The 19,247-nt window shown below is 37.1% G+C and overlaps 1 protein-coding gene across 3 annotated transcripts in view; it reads left to right on the plus strand.

The window, feature by feature from the left end:
- The window catches only part of PKHD1L1 (PKHD1 like 1), a 158,937-nt gene that overhangs the window by 123,517 nt on the left and 16,173 nt on the right, over nucleotides 1-19,247 (plus strand). For all 3 annotated transcript variants that reach the window (XM_047842216.1, XM_047842218.1, XM_047842217.1), the window contains exons 62-71: nucleotides 528-649; nucleotides 2,173-2,263; nucleotides 6,074-6,222; nucleotides 6,305-6,427; nucleotides 7,210-7,321; nucleotides 7,402-7,518; nucleotides 10,632-10,797; nucleotides 13,744-13,976; nucleotides 14,173-14,340; nucleotides 17,374-17,531. In XM_047842216.1, coding sequence (XP_047698172.1) covers nucleotides 528-649; nucleotides 2,173-2,263; nucleotides 6,074-6,222; nucleotides 6,305-6,427; nucleotides 7,210-7,321; nucleotides 7,402-7,518; nucleotides 10,632-10,797; nucleotides 13,744-13,976; nucleotides 14,173-14,340; nucleotides 17,374-17,531 — 1,439 coding nt within the window. The remainder of the gene's footprint in view (nucleotides 1-527; nucleotides 650-2,172; nucleotides 2,264-6,073; nucleotides 6,223-6,304; nucleotides 6,428-7,209; nucleotides 7,322-7,401; nucleotides 7,519-10,631; nucleotides 10,798-13,743; nucleotides 13,977-14,172; nucleotides 14,341-17,373; nucleotides 17,532-19,247) is intronic.

Genomic DNA, 19,247 nt, shown 5'->3' on the forward strand with positions numbered 1-19,247 from the left:
ATTGTGCTTACTTTATATTTAAGTAGTTGCATGTGGCTATGGCTATCATAGCCATAGTAGTACAACTTTAGAATTATTTACCAGACCATGATATCATGTGAATCATCTAATCACCAATAGTTTAAATTACTATGACTCTTAAAATACTCCTCACATATCAATCAAAAAGATTATTCACAAATAAAGGTTACTATTTTTTAAAAATTGGACTTGGTTTTAGGGGGTTATCCTTTCTTGAATATCAGTATAAAGCATAATACAAACTCATTAATATGTATAAAATTGATGTGTTTGGTAAAATCTGAGGCAGAGCCTGTCAACCCACATATTTAATAGACACCCCAGAAGATTTTAATGCAGGTAGTCTATTAAAGAGGTAGAATTCAAAAGGTATACTCTAGAATTTAGGAGGTTGATTTGTCAGGCTCAAACTAGAAAATGAATTTCATGGAAACATGAAAGATATTTCCCATAGGACTCATTGCAAATTTTTATGTATTTGAGGGGATTTTATTAATTTTTTGCAGGAATAAGAATATGGGGGGATGCCAACAGAGTTCGAGGAAACTTGGTGGCACTTTCAGTTTGGCCGGGAACCTATCAAAACAGAAAGGATTTAAGTTCAACTCTCTGGCATGCAGCAATTGAGGTAGAGTGATCAGATTTATAGTTATACAAACGTATACAAAATTATAATTTGTAATTTCTTCACTGAAGATTATAAATTCTGTAGAAACTGTAATTCTCAAAATACTGAAAACTATTTCTTCCTTAAAGATTGGTGAACTAATAAAATAAGCTAAAGAAAGGAGAGAATAAACTTTCTTAAAAGATGTGGCAAACTCCCACAGCCATTGGATTTTTCTTTGTGTTGATGTCCAGTGGTTTAAATATTCTCTTATTGCCTTGTTTCTCCAACATTAGTTATCACTTTGAAGTTCTGGTACAGGGTCTCTCTGCTGTTAATTGACTGAGTGCCCTGTCGATATTACTACTTTGAATTTAGTTTTCTTCTTCGTAAGGAAAATTAGAGTAATAGACTACAGAATCTTTAAAATCTCTTCCTCATCTAAAACTCTTATGATTCTCTATGCAAAGTTATTTAGTCTAATCGGTATTCTTAGCTGAACCCTTCTTGTTGCTCATAAAGTTTCTTCAATCACTGTAGGTTGTTAGGGGTAGGATGAGAAGGCAGGCAAGCAAATAGAAAGTACAGAGGAAGGGTTTGGAGGAAATAAAGCTCCATCTTGTTTTTATTTTACTTACCCATGCCATAGGAACCAAAAGGAATTTTAAAAATAGCTCTCTTTGGAATATGGGGTAAGGATTGAGTTTTGTTTTTGTGCAACTATTAACAATTACCTTAAAGTAAAACCTAAAATCCTGAAACATATACATTTATGATGATGTTCTCTTTCATCTATTTATAGACATGAAAATGTCATCCAATGGCAATTCTAAATCTTTAAACTTTTCTGGACCTTTTGAAAGAAAAGACACTAATTTTACTTTTATGGATTTCACTTGACTCTGTTCTCTTATCATAATATTTAAAAATAGAAGTGCTTAATATACTTTAAATAGTTGAAGTTTTGGCTGTTTTACTGACACCAGAGGCAAAAACTAAATCTTCTGTACTATATGTATTTCATTTTTTGCCACTTTGGTCTCATAAAATAAAATTGTTCAGTGACTGCCTAACCAGTTTTTATTATAGCAGATTTTATTTAAACTAGTGAGTGCTTCTATTGAATCTTATGGTCTATTGTAATTGCCTTAGTTGTTTTTTTCTTAATAAGTTAAATTGGTAACATAATATAACCAAAGAGTGATAAAATCCTACTAACCTTGCTGTAATACTGAATTTGGCCCTTGGCTTATAATTATTGAGTGATACCCAGTGGATTTTGTGACTGAAATAAAAAAAAATATCTTTCATGTAGTTTTCTAATGAAATCTAAGGCATAGTATCTAGTGATTATTTTATACCAAGAACCTAAGGTAATTTCAATACTTCATTTATAATGTAAATTTGGACAGGGTGAATAATGAAACACATTTTTCCTCCTAAAGAGTAGTCATAATTAGTTTTCCTATATATGTTGATACTTGATCTCTTTGTATAGTTGTATAAGAGCCTGACCCATGGCATTTTCTTTATCACTGTGCTAGGTAAACAGAGGGACCAATACAGTCTTACAAAATAATGTCGTGGCTGGATTTGGAAGGGTGGGATACCGTATTGATGGTGAACCTTGCTCAAGTAAGTCTTGGCACAGAGCCACTAAAACTAGGAAATACCGTGTTCAAATTGGTTAGAAAGAAATAATTATTGTTTGTTAGTTCAATATATAGTATCTCCTCCTCCAGGACACTAAAAGAAGTCAACAAGCTAAATTATTTGAAGATACCATTGGGTCTAAAGAAAAAAGGAATAGACTTTTAAGGATAATTACTTTTCCATGTTTATGATTGAAAAACTCCAGCAGTCACTTCAATTCTTGATGTGGCTGGTGTTGGACCAGTGAGTGCCTCATCCCACTACTACTTTCACAAAAGTAACACTTTCAAGCATAGAGATACATATCTCTAGGGATATGACACTGTTTTCATGCTTCTTCTTTAGAGGAATTAATGTTCACTCTTCCTGTGTTTAAACCTACAAGCATGAAAAAGTCAAAGGGCATAAACAGTTCTCAGATACATTTCTATTAGATGAGTAAAAGTCCAAAATTAACCAAACAACTACTCTTTTGGCAAAGCTGTAGGAAAGCTAGGACATCTACACATTGCTGGTTGAATGACAAATATAACCAACTCCTATAAAGGGGACCAGGGCAGTAGCTGCCAAAATTATTGGAGCATTTGCCTTTGGCTCAACATTTCCACTTCTGGCAATCTAACATTTGCCTCTACAACACTTAGAAAATGATTTGTGAACAAGGTGATTCATCACAGCATTGTCTGCTAGCAGGAAACTGGACCCTGCCTTGTGTACAATAACAGTGGACTAGTTTTATAAAGCCAGACATTGGAACACTAGGGACCTTTCAAAAAGAAGGAAGAAGATACATATTGATCTACTGATATGGAGAGAGAAATCCCCAAAGATATTCTTAAGTGATAAATGGAGATTGCAGAACAATATATATACAATATGGTTTTGTTTGTGATATGCTTTATGGAAGAAAGGTAAGAAAATATGAATATGTAGGGTATTTGTGTTTAAAGAGACACAAAGTGTGAAAACAAACAAACAAACAAAAAAAACAAGGTGAGTAGGATCAGGGTGACTGGTGACTTATTATTGTATAATTTTTTATAACCTTTTGGTTTTTCAGTTAAATGAATTATCAGATCAAAATAAAATAAATACTAGAATTTCAGGGTTCACCTCTTAAGAAACTTAAGGGAAATGGGACTTTCTCTGAATACTTTATATCCCTTGTACATCTGGTTTTTATATCTCAGTATGGTTGTTTTTAAGATTGTTTGAGTCAGTATTTTTTCTGTAAATTCAAAAATTATTGGGCTTAAGCTAATATTATTCTTATGCAAAATACATTTTGAAGGAATAAAACAACTTCCAACAAATTCCTTATTATATGCTCTTATTATATATTTTAATTCCCAACAACTTAAAGGTTTTCTTTGACTAAAATTTTACAATATGTAGTTCTTCTGCAACTTCTTTGAAGTAGTCCTGGATTTTTTTAAGTCAAAATATGACCTGTGAATATGAACATTTACTAATATGTGTGTTTCACCAACTGATTAAATATTTATGAATATTTAATTAGTGATATTCCTAAATAATTGAGAGTGTTACAAGGAAGTTTGGGATTTGGAGAAATTGAAATAGGAGACATCACTGAGGAATTGAGGATTTATGTTCATGGAACGGGACACCAACCTATCCAGTCCACCTCCCAGGCAAGTGGGAGGCTGGCACCAAGAGGCCCACAGTGAGAGGCCAGGAGGTGGGGAGGGGAACCCTGACCCACACTGGGTCCCAGGGGCAACACTGCGTGGGACCAAGGGAGAGACATATGAACAGCTTCTTATGGAGAAAACAAAACAGAATCCAGGCAGTTGATAAGTAAAATGTCAATCCCAAAGCATTAGGAGGAAAGGAAAGTCAATAGAAGATAGGAGGAAGTCAAACACCAGGAGATTTGGACAAGAGAACTGGTACTAAGTAAAGTTCAGGAGGTGCTGCTGCTGTATATAGGGCATCCTTCAATGTATGTATGCATGGTTGGGAGGGAGTTATTAAGGTTGCTGATCTGATTTGGACATAAATAAAGTTTCATAAATATCCACCTCAATTATCCTATATATTTAAAACAATTTGTTTTAATGTTTGTTTATTTTTTTTCAACGTTTATTTATTTTTTGGGGGGACAGAGAGAGACAGAGCATGAACGGGGGAGGGGCAAAGAGAGAGGGAGACACAGCATCGGAAACTGGCTCCAGGCTCTGAGCCATCAGCCCAGAGCCTGACGCGGGGCTCGAACTCACGGACCGCGAGATCGTGACCTGGCTGAAGTCGGACGCTTAACCGACTGCGCCACCCAGGCGCCCCAATGTTTGTTTATTTTTGAGAGAGAAATAGAGCACAAGCCGGGGACGGGCAGGGAGAGAGGGAGACACAGAATCCAAAACAGTGTCCAGGCTCTGAGCTGTCAGCACAGAGCCCAGCGTGGGGCTCAAACCCATGAACTGTGAGCTCATGACCTGAGCCAAAGTCAGACACTCGACCGACAGAGCCACCCAGGTGCCCCATAATTACCTTATATATTAATAATGAGTATAGTGTCCATTTATTGAGGCACTTTATGTGGGTTATTTAATTTCAGTTTGAAACTACTCTCAATTAGGCATTAAAACATTTTTTTAAGTTTGTTTATTTATTTATTTGGAAAAAGAGGAAGAGGCAGAGAGAAAGAGAGAGAATCCCAAGTAGGCTCTGCACTATTGGTTCAGAGTCCGACGTGGGGCTTAATCTCACAAACCATGAGATCATGGCCTGAATCAAAATCAGGAGTCAGATGAACACTCAACTGACTGAGCCACCCAGGTGCCCCCAAAGTTTTTATATATGAAGAAACTGAGGTTCTAAAAGGTTAAACAATGTTTCCAAGGTCATACATACATTAATTCAACAGGTAGTTAAATGAGCACCTATCTCTGCATTACCCTCTAGACTCTGGGAATACGGTGATCAATGAGGTAGACAGACACAGTGTATTCTCTCATGAAGCTTACATTCTAATAGGACAGAGGAGATGGACAATTCATGAATAAGTAATAATAAAATAATTTTAATTGCCATGTGGAGAAACCGAGGTGCTACTTTGAATCAGATAGTCAAGAGAAAGCCTTCTAAGAAGTGACACTTAACTTGAAAATGGGGTGACCGGAAGGAACCAGCAACAAAAAGGTGTGTAGGGGAAGCATTTTATAAACAGCAAGTGGTATCACTTGTGTTTCAAAATTAGCCTTCTTTGAATCCAAACTTCATGTACTTTCTCATGAAATTCCTGTTTGGTTTAGTCAGATATAGTAAATTCAGTGTGCTAGCAACTAAACCAAACTTTTGCAAATGAGTATGCAATCGTTCTACTGGTAAAGGGACAAATTAAATAAGATTAAATACTGAGTAGAGTAAGCCATAAATGGCCAAGCCATAAAAATATTTGATCATCATGTTTAAATTTGCATAAGAATTATATATAGTAAAACCTTGGTTTGCAAGCATAATTCATTCCAGAAACATGCTTGTAATCCAAAGCACCTGTATATCAAAGCAAATTTCAAGAACCATGGGCTGAGTCGTAATCACGTGACATTTGGCATCACGTACTACTCATATTGCAAAACATCACTCATTTATCAAGTTAAAGTTTATTAGAAATGTTTATTCCTCTTGCAGAACACTTGGAGAACAAGTTAATCGCAATCCAGGGTTTTATTGTATTTAATTTTTTAAAAATTTAACTTTAACCTGTACTGTTCATAAAGCTCTAGGACATGACTTATAATATTCTCTGTTTTCATATTTCCTTCCAAGGTCAGTCTAATCCCATGGAAAAGTGGTTTGACAATGAAGCACATGGAGGTTTATATGGTATTTATATGAACCAAGACGGCCTTCCTGGATGTTCTCTTATACAAGGATTTACCATTTGGACATGCTGGGATTATGGAATTTATTTTCAGGTAAATGTGATCCAATATGGTGCTTGTTTATCTTGTTTTATGATTGTATTTTGTGCTATGTGACCGACAAGTTGTTTTACAGACCACAGAGAGTATGCATATCTATAATGTGACTCTGGTTGACAATGGAATGGCCATTTTTTCAATGATTTACACACCAGCTGCTGTATCTCACAAAATTTCCAGTAAAACAGTGCAAATTAAGGTAAGAAATGAATACAGCCACAATAAGAAGAAAAGGTGAACGTTTTGAAGTTCCAATAAGAACAATCTCCTTGATGGGGCACCTGGGTGGCTCAGTTGGTTAAGCATCTGACTTTGGCTCAGGTTATGATCTCATGGTTTGTGGGTTCAAGCCCCACGTTGGCCTCTGCACTGAAAGCTCAGAGCCTGGAGCTTGCTTCAGATTCTGTGTCTCCCTCTATCTCTCTGTGCCTCCCCCATTCACAGACACTCTCTCTCTCTCAAAAATAAATAAATGTTAAAAAAAATTTTTTTTAAAGAATGATCTCTATGACTTCATAGCTTGGCTAGTCCAAACATCCTCCCCTTGTTCTCATTGTCTTCTGCCAGGAAATGCTGTATCCTTCCCTCTCCTCCATGTTCTCCTCACCCCTTCTTGCTTGCCACCTGCTAATATTGCCACAGTTAAATTTTCATTTCCTTTGTGAAACCTTTACCTGAATTTGCTTAGATAGTATTGACACTTTCTCCTCTTTTTGTTTCTACTTTTTCCCTGGGCATATTTCTGTCATAGAAATATGTCATTATATATAACAATTTACCTGCCTGTCTTCCCCCTTCCAATTTGACTGTAATTCTATTCAGGGCATAAAATCACATCCTTTCATCTTGGTTTTATGAATGATCCATTCCTCAAACTGAAAGGCTGTGTTTTGCTACAGTGGAATTTAGAATTACCTATTATAATGTTTTTCTTGAAGAAAAGCTATTATTTAAGCTGTACTGTTTGAATTTTTTTAATAGAGCTCATTAATTGTTGGAAGTAGCCCTGGATTTAATTGCTCTGATGTCCTAACTAACGATGATCCAAATATCGAACTTTCTGCTGCCCATCGGAGCACCAGACCTCTATCAGGTGAAAATTTTAGAAATTTAATTTTGGTGTTCATATGAATGCATATTTGAATTTTATTAACTTTCTTTCTTTTATAACAGGTGGGAGAAGTGGGATTTGCTGGCCTACCTTTGCTTCAGCACATAATATGGCACCCCGGAAGCCCCATGCAGGGATCATGAGTTACAATGCCATTAGTGGCCTTTTGGATATCTCAGGCAAGTTTAAACACAGTCTTGAAAAATCTACTTAATCAAGTTCTATAAAGAATATGTAGAATATATCTCATAATGTTTCACTGTAAGTAAAAAAAAAAATAATGATTTAAGTAAACTTATATATGAATCTGCTCAGTATGAGAAGCAAAGAAATCAGATTATCAGCCAATTTGAAGAATGGTCCCCTGCCAAATTTGTATATGTTAAAGAAGTCCCATTTATTTTACCTTCTAAAACAACAGAAATAACACTGGTATAGTGATTTAACATTAATTAGTTTCTATCAATTACAAAAGCCCTTTTATGTAAGTAGGGTTATATATTATTATCTCTCTTTAGAACTGAAGAAATTTAAGCTTATAAAACCTAAGAGCATAGTAACATCTACTGGCTATGTTATTCTGTTCACTTATTTCTTCAGTGCTTCTTCCATAGTTCATACTGCTTTGTGATCATTTATATGCTTACTCCCATTGACCCATACCCTTGCTTTTCCCTCAGGCTTCCTTTTACCCAATCATCCAGTCTTATTCCTTCCAGGCCCCTAACTAGCTGTGTCATTTACCACTGCCTGTAGTCCATGTTTATCCTTACCTCAGACCACTCCACTCTTCACACGAAGTGGATCACCCTGTGTACTACCCAAATTTCTATCCCATAGCAGAATCCACCCACACCATACTCTTTCAAGGCCATCCCCAGTTTGAGCTGAAATGCACAGGCATTATATAATAGAGTGATTCCAATATTGCCCATTGCTCAGAATCTTTTGAATCCTTCTTCTACAGTCTGACATGACAATTCTTACAATTCTACTTCATTTAAGGTGGAACATTATTTTTCCCAAACTTGGAAAAGCCATGGAAGCAACATGGGAGAATACCCTCATCCATATTGACACTCTCCCTTGTCTAGCTTTGTATTCTTTACCCCTGATCTAACACCATCACAGTTTACTCTCCAATATATACTTCTAATTCCTGCCAGTACATGTTACTCAGCTTTTGCAGTTCCTTTGGTATATAACTCCTCTCATCCCATAGCATGCTTAGTGCTTCCCCAGTGAGGCCATGTTGAGACTTGACCAGGCTTACTGCTCTGTTTTCTAGAAGGGGAGGCAGAGACAGGTCCTGAAAAAGGCAAGATTTTCCTTATAAACAACTACCTCTTTTGAAGTCTTGTCAGGATTTCAAACAAGTAGGGCAGGGCAGCTAAACTCTAATAAGGAAGAAGTGGACCACTTACACAGATCTGGACATTCAAGGGGAACCCAGAGTTTCAAGGTTCAAGTTCATCTTCTTCTATATTCCCATCCTAACTCAGGGTTCCATTTCTTTTCTATTAGAGCCATGACTTTGAAGTAGGAGACTTGCCAGTCTGAAATTCCACCTTCTAGGAACGTTCTGCTGGTTTTGTGATTAGATCCTGAGGTTTGCTTTGAATTTGTGATTGATCACCACAACTTACATTTTCTTTCTTCAAAGCATCAGTGAGGGTCAACAGTTGACTACTTCTAGTTTCCTTGTAATTACTATTTCCCCTCTTCCACTCAAATGCCAAAGTTACTTTACAAGCCAGAGCAATTCTTTCCACTTAGATATTATCCCAGTTCACCACAGGTGAAATCTTAACAATTGCACTGTTAACAGCATTCCAGAGACTGTCAATACTACACCTACCACCAGTAAGAGTGTCCTCATTCCCATCTAGACAGCAAGTAAACTAGATTCATCATTGCATCATTACACTATATATCCCAGGACCACTTATGGTTCCAGCTGTCTAAATCAGGTGGTCTAAAAGTAAAGCCAGAGATAGGATTCTTGTGCAGGTGGTTTATTAATGATGCACATTCACAAGAAAGGGAGTGAGGGAAGTAGGACAGGGCAGAGGAAGGAGTAAGCAAGGATATGGTCCCAGCTGGAGTCTAGCTCCTTCTTGAAACCTCGCAGGGCTGTGCAGTGTGAGCTGTACCACTTAGTTTCCCCCTCTTGAGGCAAGGGAGCCTTCTGTATCACTTGCCAATCAGGCATGGTAACCTTTTGGTGGTGGTGCTAGGAGTGCATAATCTCTTAAGAGACAGAGCTGTCATTTGATCTGATCAAAGGCAATTCTCCAGAGAAGGGGGCAGCTGTGAGTAGTTAGCAGCCAACACAGGAACTAAGGGGCAGTGCACTGGGCCAGGAAGGCAGATCTATACATCTTACAAACAGTATCCACTACTTTGGTATTTCATTAATATTCATCTACAGGCTCATATTCATGTATATACAATATCATCTTAGAAAAAAGTATCAGGAAGAGTAGTAGATAGCACGTAACTGATTTAAGAATTCTGGAGTCACCTTTTTTTTTTCCTTCTATTTTTGAGTTATTGGATTTTAAGTACAATGGAGATTAAGTTTTGGATTCAATAAATGTTATCTTCTGGTCACACAATATATGAAATAAGGCAAAAAAAAAAAACCCCAAAAAACAATGTGTCCGTTAGTCTTTGCTGCATAACAAATTACCACCCAAATTTAGAGTCTTTAAACAACCATTTATTAGCTCATAATTCTGTGGATTGGCAGTTTGGGCTCTGTTCAGCTGATAGTTGTCTGCTGGTCTCATCTCGGATTATTCCATAGGCTGCCAGCAGTTTACAGGATGGATAGGGAGTAGTTGTCTAGGACAGTCTCACTTCCATGTCTGGTGGTTGGTGCTTGCTAATGGTTGGGCTGGTCTTTGACCAGAGTAATTGGGCCACATTTCTCCTAGTCTCATTCACATTCTGGAAATCACAAGATTCCCCAAGAACACCAAAAGAGAGCGAGCCCTAATACACAAGACTTTTCAGATCTACTTATACCACAGTTGCGCTTGTCCCATTAGTCACAGCAAATCACATATCAAAGCTCAGAGAAAATATGAGGGGACTATTCAATGGTATTGATATAGGGAGGCAACAATCTAACATAACTAGTGGTGGACTAGCTACCACATAAGGAAAGAGCTCCCTGTTCAAGGCGGTGTTAAATGATGCGTTTGCTGGAATGTACATGAAATGAAACTGATTCTATTACTTTCTTCATAGAAAATTATTTATTATTTTTTTGTCATTTATGTTTTAGGTTCAACATTTGTTGGATTTAAGAATGTTTGTTCAGGTGAAACTAATGTGATATTCATTACTAACCCTTTAAATGAAGATTTACAGCATCCCATCCATGTGAAGAACATACAGCTGGTTGATACCACTGAACAATCAAAAATATTCATACACAGGCCTGATATAAGGTATAATATATGAAATCCCAGTTTTTTTCTTTCCTGTATTTATAGCTTTGCCTTGTCTTTTTCCCCCATCATAGATCTGAGAAAGTTGCTATATTAAAGTAAGTATTAATTTCTATAAAATTTTAATCAGCATCATGAAAATTAAGGCTAATGCATCTGTATTTTCAGTTAAATTGAAAAAGTAGGCTTTGATGTGTATATTTTCTCACTCTGTTTTTTCCATGCATGATAATACCATCATTCAACATAAAATATTGAGACCAGGTTAGGAGCGTGTTGTACATTAATATCTCTCCATAAATAATCATTAGGAATGAGAGACATCTCTATCATTTCTTCCCTTTTCCTTACCTCTTTTGTTTCCCGTTGCTTTCCAAATATCTTATCATGTTCACTCCATCATGCACTTTGAAATTAAATGTCAGTCATTATAATCACTGTGACTGAGAATATGCAAAAACTTAGCACAGTGACTTTTTAATCACAAAAGTCAGTGTCAGACTATTTCTAGAAGCTGAGCCACTTAGATTCTAAATCTTAAAAGAAGATAGCCAATAGCTGCTACACTTTGTAGGAGATGCAAATCAGGAATTTAGATGTAAGACAAGATTGGAGGAAAGAAATATTTTATGAGAGATCTTTGACCATTTTCAGTATAGGAAGAAGACAAGGAATACTGCTAATTAGATAGACATCTCTTCAGAGAAATGCAGTGTTTCATAAATAGTTTGACTTCATCTGATTTTGTGGGGTTTTTTTAATTTTTAATTTTATTTTAGAGAGAACACACGAGTTGGGGAGAGGGGCAGAGGGGGAGAGAGAATCGTAAGCACTTAATCTTAATTTCCATGCTGAGCGTGGAGCCTGACACAGGGCTTGATTCCACAACACTTTCATGACCTGAGCTGAAATCAAGAGTCAGATGCTCCAAAGACTGAGTGCTTATCATCTAATTTTGTTTTGATGATAACTACACACCTCTTCATTTAATAATTAATTATTGAACTGTAGTATTTTTTGGCTCAATAGAGCCTCCCCCCACTAGAAGATTATTAGCTCCTGTTTAGTTATCATTGAATCTTTCAGATGCAATATATAATTTTAATAACTAGGTCATGAAGAAAATACATTTTAAAATAGTCTTTGAGCTCTGTGCTTTTATTAGGATGCTATTGATGTTCTCTCAGATCCCCTTTACAAGGCCCCTAGTGCTTTAAATGTTGGCCAATAATAACCTACAGTTGCCCACTTTTCCAGAAAATTGCTGTTAGCCAAACAGGAATAGCCTTGGGGGGCTAAGACCCTCCCTAACACCACCTCTTTGCAATCCATGGAAAATGACTAGTTGATACAGGAGTTCAAAAGGGCAGCCTCCTTATCTCCAGGTGGAAGCAACTCTCAGTACAGTTAATGATCCAGAGGTACCCCTGAGATAAGATTGAAACTAGTCCACAGACCACAGTTACCTTGTTTTCTTTCCCTTGCCCTATGTGGCTTCTCTCCTTCTTTTTTGATGGTACTCCTTCAATAAATCATTTGAACAAAAATCTACATTTCAGCCTCTGTTTCTTTGCAATACGAAGTAAAGACAGAGCCCTAATCCATAATATAAGTGTGCCACTGGGTACTCTTCCCACAGACTTGCTCACAAAAGCACTCTTCTCATACTTGAATACAGAGAACACATGAACTATGTATTCAAGTCATCTCCAAAACTGTTATAGTACAGTAGTATAGTATAGTAACTTACCCCACATGTCCCCCTTACAGCAAAAAGGGAGCAAGATGCTAAACACTATCTAATAGATCTGAGCTTTCCATTATTATTTTGTTGTTATAAGTCTGGAATAAGATCTATTTCCCCATACTATGTAGCACAACATAGTGTAACTACACAATATACCATGTATACTATGCAATGTGCAGTATTTTGCAAATTAAGCACCTATTTTACTATTAGAAGCAGCTAACAATCAACACTCCAGGTAGCTCAAGTTGAAGGCAGAATGCCATGTATGGTTGAACTGCATAATGAATGACTTTATAGTACTTCATCTCTTACAGTTTGGGTATTTACATAATGGTTACTGAAATATATAGCATAACAATTATAATCCAAGTATATCTGTTTCTATCTACATAAATAAAAGTCTATAGGAATATATACTAATCTGCAATTGGTAATGGCCTAAGAGCTTGAGATAGGAAAGTGAAGGAGACTGAACTTTTATTAAGTATTTGCATTATTTTATACTAAGCATAGGATACTTATAAATGTTAAAGACCCATGAAAAAAAAGTAGGAAGGGAAAAATAATAAAGACTTCCCTGCCAGCACAGGGATTTTGTATGTCCTGCACAACAGAGTAACTGTTCACCTGCTTGATGGGACAGTGTTAGTACACTGTGAGCAATGTAGAAAGATGAAATCTTCCCAACAAAATATGGAATAGCAAAATGGAATTCTAATTTTATATCCTACAGGTATAACTTGTACTTTTGAAATTCCAATGAATTAATAATGATACCAACAGAATGGAAAAGCAGACCTCATTACAATACTAATTATATATGCTACTTGGTCCTACTTTGAATCCTTTCTGAAATGATAAGATTCAATCAATCAAAAATTCTTTTGGATACTCTTTTTTTAAATTTTATTTATTTTTGAGAGAGACAGAATGCAAGTAGGTTAGGGGCAGAGAGAGAGGGAGACACAGAAGCTGAAGCAGGCCCCAGGCTCTGAAATGTCAGCACAGAGCCCAACACGGGTCTCAAATTAACGAGCTGTGAGATCATGACCTGAGCCAAAGTCGGACGCTCAACCAACTGAGCCACCCAGGCACTCCTGGATACTCTCTTATCAAACACTCAATTGAGTGTTCCCCTAGAAACAGGGGAAGGATATTTAATCTAAATATTCATTTGTTTCACTTTTTCTCCACAGTAAGGTGAATCCATCTGATTGTGTAGACATGGTTTGTGATGCCAAAAGGAAATCTTTTCTCAGAGACATGGATGGCTCCTTTCTGGGAAATTCTGGTTCAGTGATACCTCAAGCAGAATACGAATGGAATGGAAATAGTCAATTTGGAATTGGAGACTACAGAATTCCTAAGGTGATGCTCACATTCCCAAATGGAAGTAGAATTCCTGTCACTGAGAAAGCGCCTTACAAAGGTTCGTTGGATATTATTCTGTTAGTCCTCAAGTTTGTGAAACAAAGTACATATGTTTTTATGTTTACTAATTGGGGTACTCAATCAATAACATATTTTCTACTTACTAATCTTACGTAAATGAAAAATATAGTCCGTTGATGCTTTTGCAAAGAGATTGCTTTTCCTTGCTAAAATGTATATATCTGTTTTTCTAGGAATTATTAGAGATTCAACCTGTAAATACATCCCACAATGGCAGGGCTATCGGTGCTATGGGATGGAATATGCAATGATGGTTATTGAAAGCCTGGATTCTGACACAGAAACTCGAAGACTCTCACCAGTGGCTGTAGTGAGCAATGGTTATGTTGATCTCATTAATGGTAGGTATTCAGTGTAAACAAATTAGAGTTACTCAAACATTTGCTATTTATTACATGCATGGAGACATCACATATAAAACTAGCAAACAGGGGCGCCTGGGTGGCGCAGTCGGTTAAGCGTCCAACTTCAGCCAGGTCACGATCTCGCGGTCCGTGAGTTCGAGCCCCGCATCGGGCTCTGGGCTGATGGCTCAGAGCCTGGAGCCTGTTTCCGATTCTGTGTCTCCCTCTCTCTCTGCCCCTCCCCCGTTCATGCTCTGTCTCTCTCTGTCCCAAAATAAATAAATAAATAAATAAATAAATAAATAAATAAATAAATAAAAACATTGAAAAAAAATTAAAAAAAAAACTAGCAAACATCAGGATTGCTTTACTTTCTGTTTGTAAGAAAAGATATGTGTGCAGGAGAGATGCTTGACACCTAAACAGTTTCCCATATTAGAAAGCAAGGACAGTTATTGCAAACTGACCATCAGAAGAGGAAAGTTATTCCTTGAGTGATCTTCATACCTGTATTAATAAGGTGGCATAAATATTTGGAAGGCAAAATTGGCCTGTCTCCAAAAAGACATTTTGCCTTACATAAATTAAAAAATAGACAGTGTGAAAAAAAAAACAACAACAACAACAGATAATGTGTTATTTGGAATACTTGAGAACAGGTATTTCCAGCCCACTTGTTTTTCATTTTCATGAATCTTTATAAGGCTTAATCTTGAAACAATGTGTTTTGGAGTTTTTTTTCTTTTCTTAATTCCTTTGACTGTCAAGAATATCTTGACAAGCTCCAGAGTTTAGGCTCCTTACATTCTGGTCGTGGGTGGCTCTAGTACAGAGGGACGGCAGTGGCCTCCATAAGAATCCAGATCAACTCAGAAGTCCAGGACTTTTTGAAAACCTAAGATGAACTTCTAACATCTGCAGAAAACAGAGGGCAGAAACTCATTGTATTACCCTGAAATAGTCAGGGGCCCAAAGATTAGTCCCTAAGAAGGCTTAAGAGTCTTTTAAGTGCCGAAGGAGCCTGTAACCTGCCTGAGAAAGATTTCTGTGCCCTGGCAGTGTCAAAACATGTACTGAAATATCCCACGATTCAACAAAGTGGCCAGTACGCCACAAAAATACTCATTTTTTAAAATGAGTCGAAGAGAATACAATGAGCTAAATCAGGGGTGTCCCAAAGTTACATGATTTCAAGTCTTTCCCCACTTCCGTGGCACCAACAATTTGCCTGGTTTCTCTGGCCTGCAATCAACCCAGTTACAAGTGTTGCCTTTATTTATTTTTTTTTTTTTTCAACGTTTATTTATTTTTGGGACAGAGAGAGACAGAGCATGAACGGGGGAGGGGCAGAAAGAGAGGGAGACACAGAATCGGAAACAGGCTCCAGGCTCTGAGCCATCAGCCCAGAGCCTGACGTGGGGCTCGAACTCACGGACCGCGAGATCGTGACCTGGCTGAAGTCAGACGCTTAACCGACTGCACCACCCAGGCGCCCCACAAGTGTTGCCTTTAAATCTTACAAAGCAGAGAGTTTGTGGGAAGAATTTTAGACCAGTCAGTGAATAATGGAGATGTTTTCTAATTACTCTTTTTAAATGGTGGAGAAAGATTTTATTCTATTTATTTTTACATTTTTCTTTTCCGAAAGACAATACAAGCTTTCTACTTACAATAGTGACATGACATTTCTCTTAAAAATAAATTTAAATTTTCATTAAAAAAAATTTTTTTAATGTCAATTTATTTTTGAGTGGGGGAGGGGCCGAGAGAGAGAGAGGAAGACACAGAATCCGAAACAGGTTCCAAGCTCCAAGCTGACAGCACAGATGCGTCACATAATGTGGGGCTCGAACCCATAAACCCTGAGATCATGATCTGAGCTTAAGTAGGACGCATAACCGACTGAGCCTCCTAGACACCCCAAAAATAAATTTAAATTTTTAAAAGTGACTGTCAATTTGAAGAAGTCTTAATTGATAGTAACATTGCAAAAATTATGATGATATTGAAAGAATCACGGAATCATGAGATACACTACATTAGATTGGAAAAAAAATTTCCAAAGATAAAAGTTATTGAATACCACTAAAGTTTCCTTTAAAATTTTAATACTCAATTTCATCTATTTTTAAAATATGGCTTTTGCTACTCTAAATTTTTCATTTAATACATAGAAATTTCTTTCTGTTTGTTTTCAAAACCCACAAAGAAGGTTTGTTTAAAAGTAGAATTTATATTTTGGATGCTAAGAGAAAGTTCATATTCTACATGAGATTCAGAAGTTTATACTGGTTCAAAATTTGATTGAAGTTCAGTTATAAATATTGATTAGAATTCCAAGTAAGCCAGGAAATTGAGCAAAGCTATTGAATAAATACATCAAGAAAATTTATCATTCCGTATCTCACTCAACGTTTTATAACCCAGCTGAAGTGAAATAGTTTGCTACAAAGGTCATATTATGCCTGTTCTGGAAATGTCTGGATTCCACTGTCTTTTGCCTTTCTAGAAGGATTATTGAAGTATTATTTCTCAGATCATTAATGATGTTGACCCCCCCAATGGTGCTTATAATCCCAGTCTTTAATAAAAAATGTATGAAAATAACAATGCAGGAAGATTAAAGACTTCATAAAAAACATACTTAAGAGTGTGTCAAATGCACAAATTGATGAAGATGAGTGACTGAAGGAAAAAGTTAATGAATCCATGGATTAGGCGTGTTTCCAGGTACAAGCTCTGTTTTTAACAAATTAATGGTTAACAGCATATTTCTCACTAAAGAGGCTCCCCACCTGAATTCACATTTAATAAGTAGGAGAAAAGATCAAGCACTTTCTTACCATGTGGCCTTGGCTTTAATATGATTATTGAGAAATGGCTTAGATCACTGGATAGATGGGTGGATGGATAATGGATGTAAATGCTGAACCTGACCACTGCAATTTGTTTTTAATACAATTAGTCTTCAGACTTTGCACTAAATATATTCATAATATGGAACATGAACGTTTACTTATGTGGCTTTAGGCCCACAGGATCATGGCTGGTGTGCCGGATACACATGCCAGAGAAGACTGTCCCTGTTTCATAGCATTGTGGCTCTGAACAAATCTTATGAAGTTTACTTCACTGGCACCAGTCCTCAGAATCTTCGACTGATGTTGCTTAATGTTGACCATAAAAAGGTAACACAAGATAGAAATAATTTCTTGAGTTATTGGTGTTGCTTATTGACATACATTTCTATATGCTAAGGACTTTCTGTCCTCCCCTGTTCTCTTGAACATTGTCAGACCTACAGCTCATTTTCAAGGGTCATCAGCATACTACTAAAAATCCTGTCAATCCAGAAGGTTTCATCAGTCTGAGAGCATAGATGCATACCAAACACCCTTCCCCCATATACACTTGATTCTCTGCTCTACGTCTGAGGCATGACAGTGAGGCCTACGATTTGTGTGATGGGCAGGCAAACCTGAAATTTCACATAAAAATAGTGCACATCCAGAATTGGTCACTGGAATTATATATTTATTTTTCCAGGCTGCTATTTATATATTTCAGAAATACACCTTTGGAATTTACCTGAGAGATCACAGCATGTTGTTTTAAATATCTTCAACCGTATCAAATCTTGGCTATAAACTGAATTCAGGTGGGATGATTACATTTATGTATATACCGTGTCAGTGGAAAAGAGTATGAGGTTAAGCAATATCTCATAGTTGAGATTTCCTTTTCTCAGAGTACAAGACTCAAACATCCCAAAGTATTAGGAATGTGAAGAAGGGATGTGGATAAGATAAAGCAGAGGAGTAACAAAGAGAGACACCTGCCTCTTCTCAGATGATACCAACCTCATCCTTTCAGTTGCTGGAGATAAAACCTTGGACCCATTCTTGATTCCTCTCTTTGGGTCATATTCCTCATGCAGTCCATCTGCAAGTCCTGTTGAGTCTCCCTTCAAAATATCCAGAATCTGTGACCACTTCTCACCACCGTCACTGCTACCACCCCCTTTGAGCCACCATTATTTCTTCCCTGGATTAAGGCAGTTGGCTCCCCACTCCTGCTGCTGCTCTGTCCCTGCCTGCTCTAGTGTCTGTACTCACCTCAGCAGCCACAGAGGTACCTCCAAAATATAAGTCAGACCAGGTCACTCCTTGCCCCAAGCCCTGCAATAATTTCCCCATTGGGCTTTGTACAAGGGCCAGAGTCCTCTGACTTCTCCTCCAGCCACACTGGACTCCTAGGTGTTCCTGCTACCTACTACCATCTGGGCCTATGTTCCAGATGTTGAGTCTGCCTGGAACATTCTACCCCAGGTGGCTAACTTCCCCTCTCTACAGACCCCCCTCCAATCCCCCAATGGGCCTAGCCTGTTCACCCCTCCCCAGCTGGCTTTCCCAATTATCCATACTCTGATCTCCCTTTCCTTTTCCCATAGCACTTACTGCCTTCTAACATGCTTCATATTTTACTTTTTATTATTTCTACTGTTTATTTGTCTCTCTCCTCACACTAGAATGTAAGCTCAAAGAGGGCAGGGACTTTTGACAGCTCCTAGAATAGGGCCTGGCTTAGAAAGGCATTCAAGTTTTGAACGAAAGAGACTATTTTTAATTTTAAAAGTAACTGCAAAGTAATGTGACTGTTAATGTTCTGAGATGTTGAAGATAATTTCAAAAGAAGATTCCCAAACTATGTATAGCTTATTATATTCCTTATTAATTTCTCCCTGCCCTTGTGAAAGCTAGTCTCCTTACTTTATGATTACATCTGATATTATGAGATGTGAAGAATATAAACATGGAAAATGAACAAAATTGAATCAGAGAGTATAGTTATGTTGATTAATTTTTTAGTCTTACTACCAAATTTGTCTCAGAGGTAAGCATTTT

Source organism: Prionailurus viverrinus, chromosome F2, assembly GCF_022837055.1.
Source record: "Prionailurus viverrinus isolate Anna chromosome F2, UM_Priviv_1.0, whole genome shotgun sequence".
NCBI classification, from domain to species: Eukaryota; Metazoa; Chordata; class Mammalia; order Carnivora; family Felidae; genus Prionailurus; species Prionailurus viverrinus.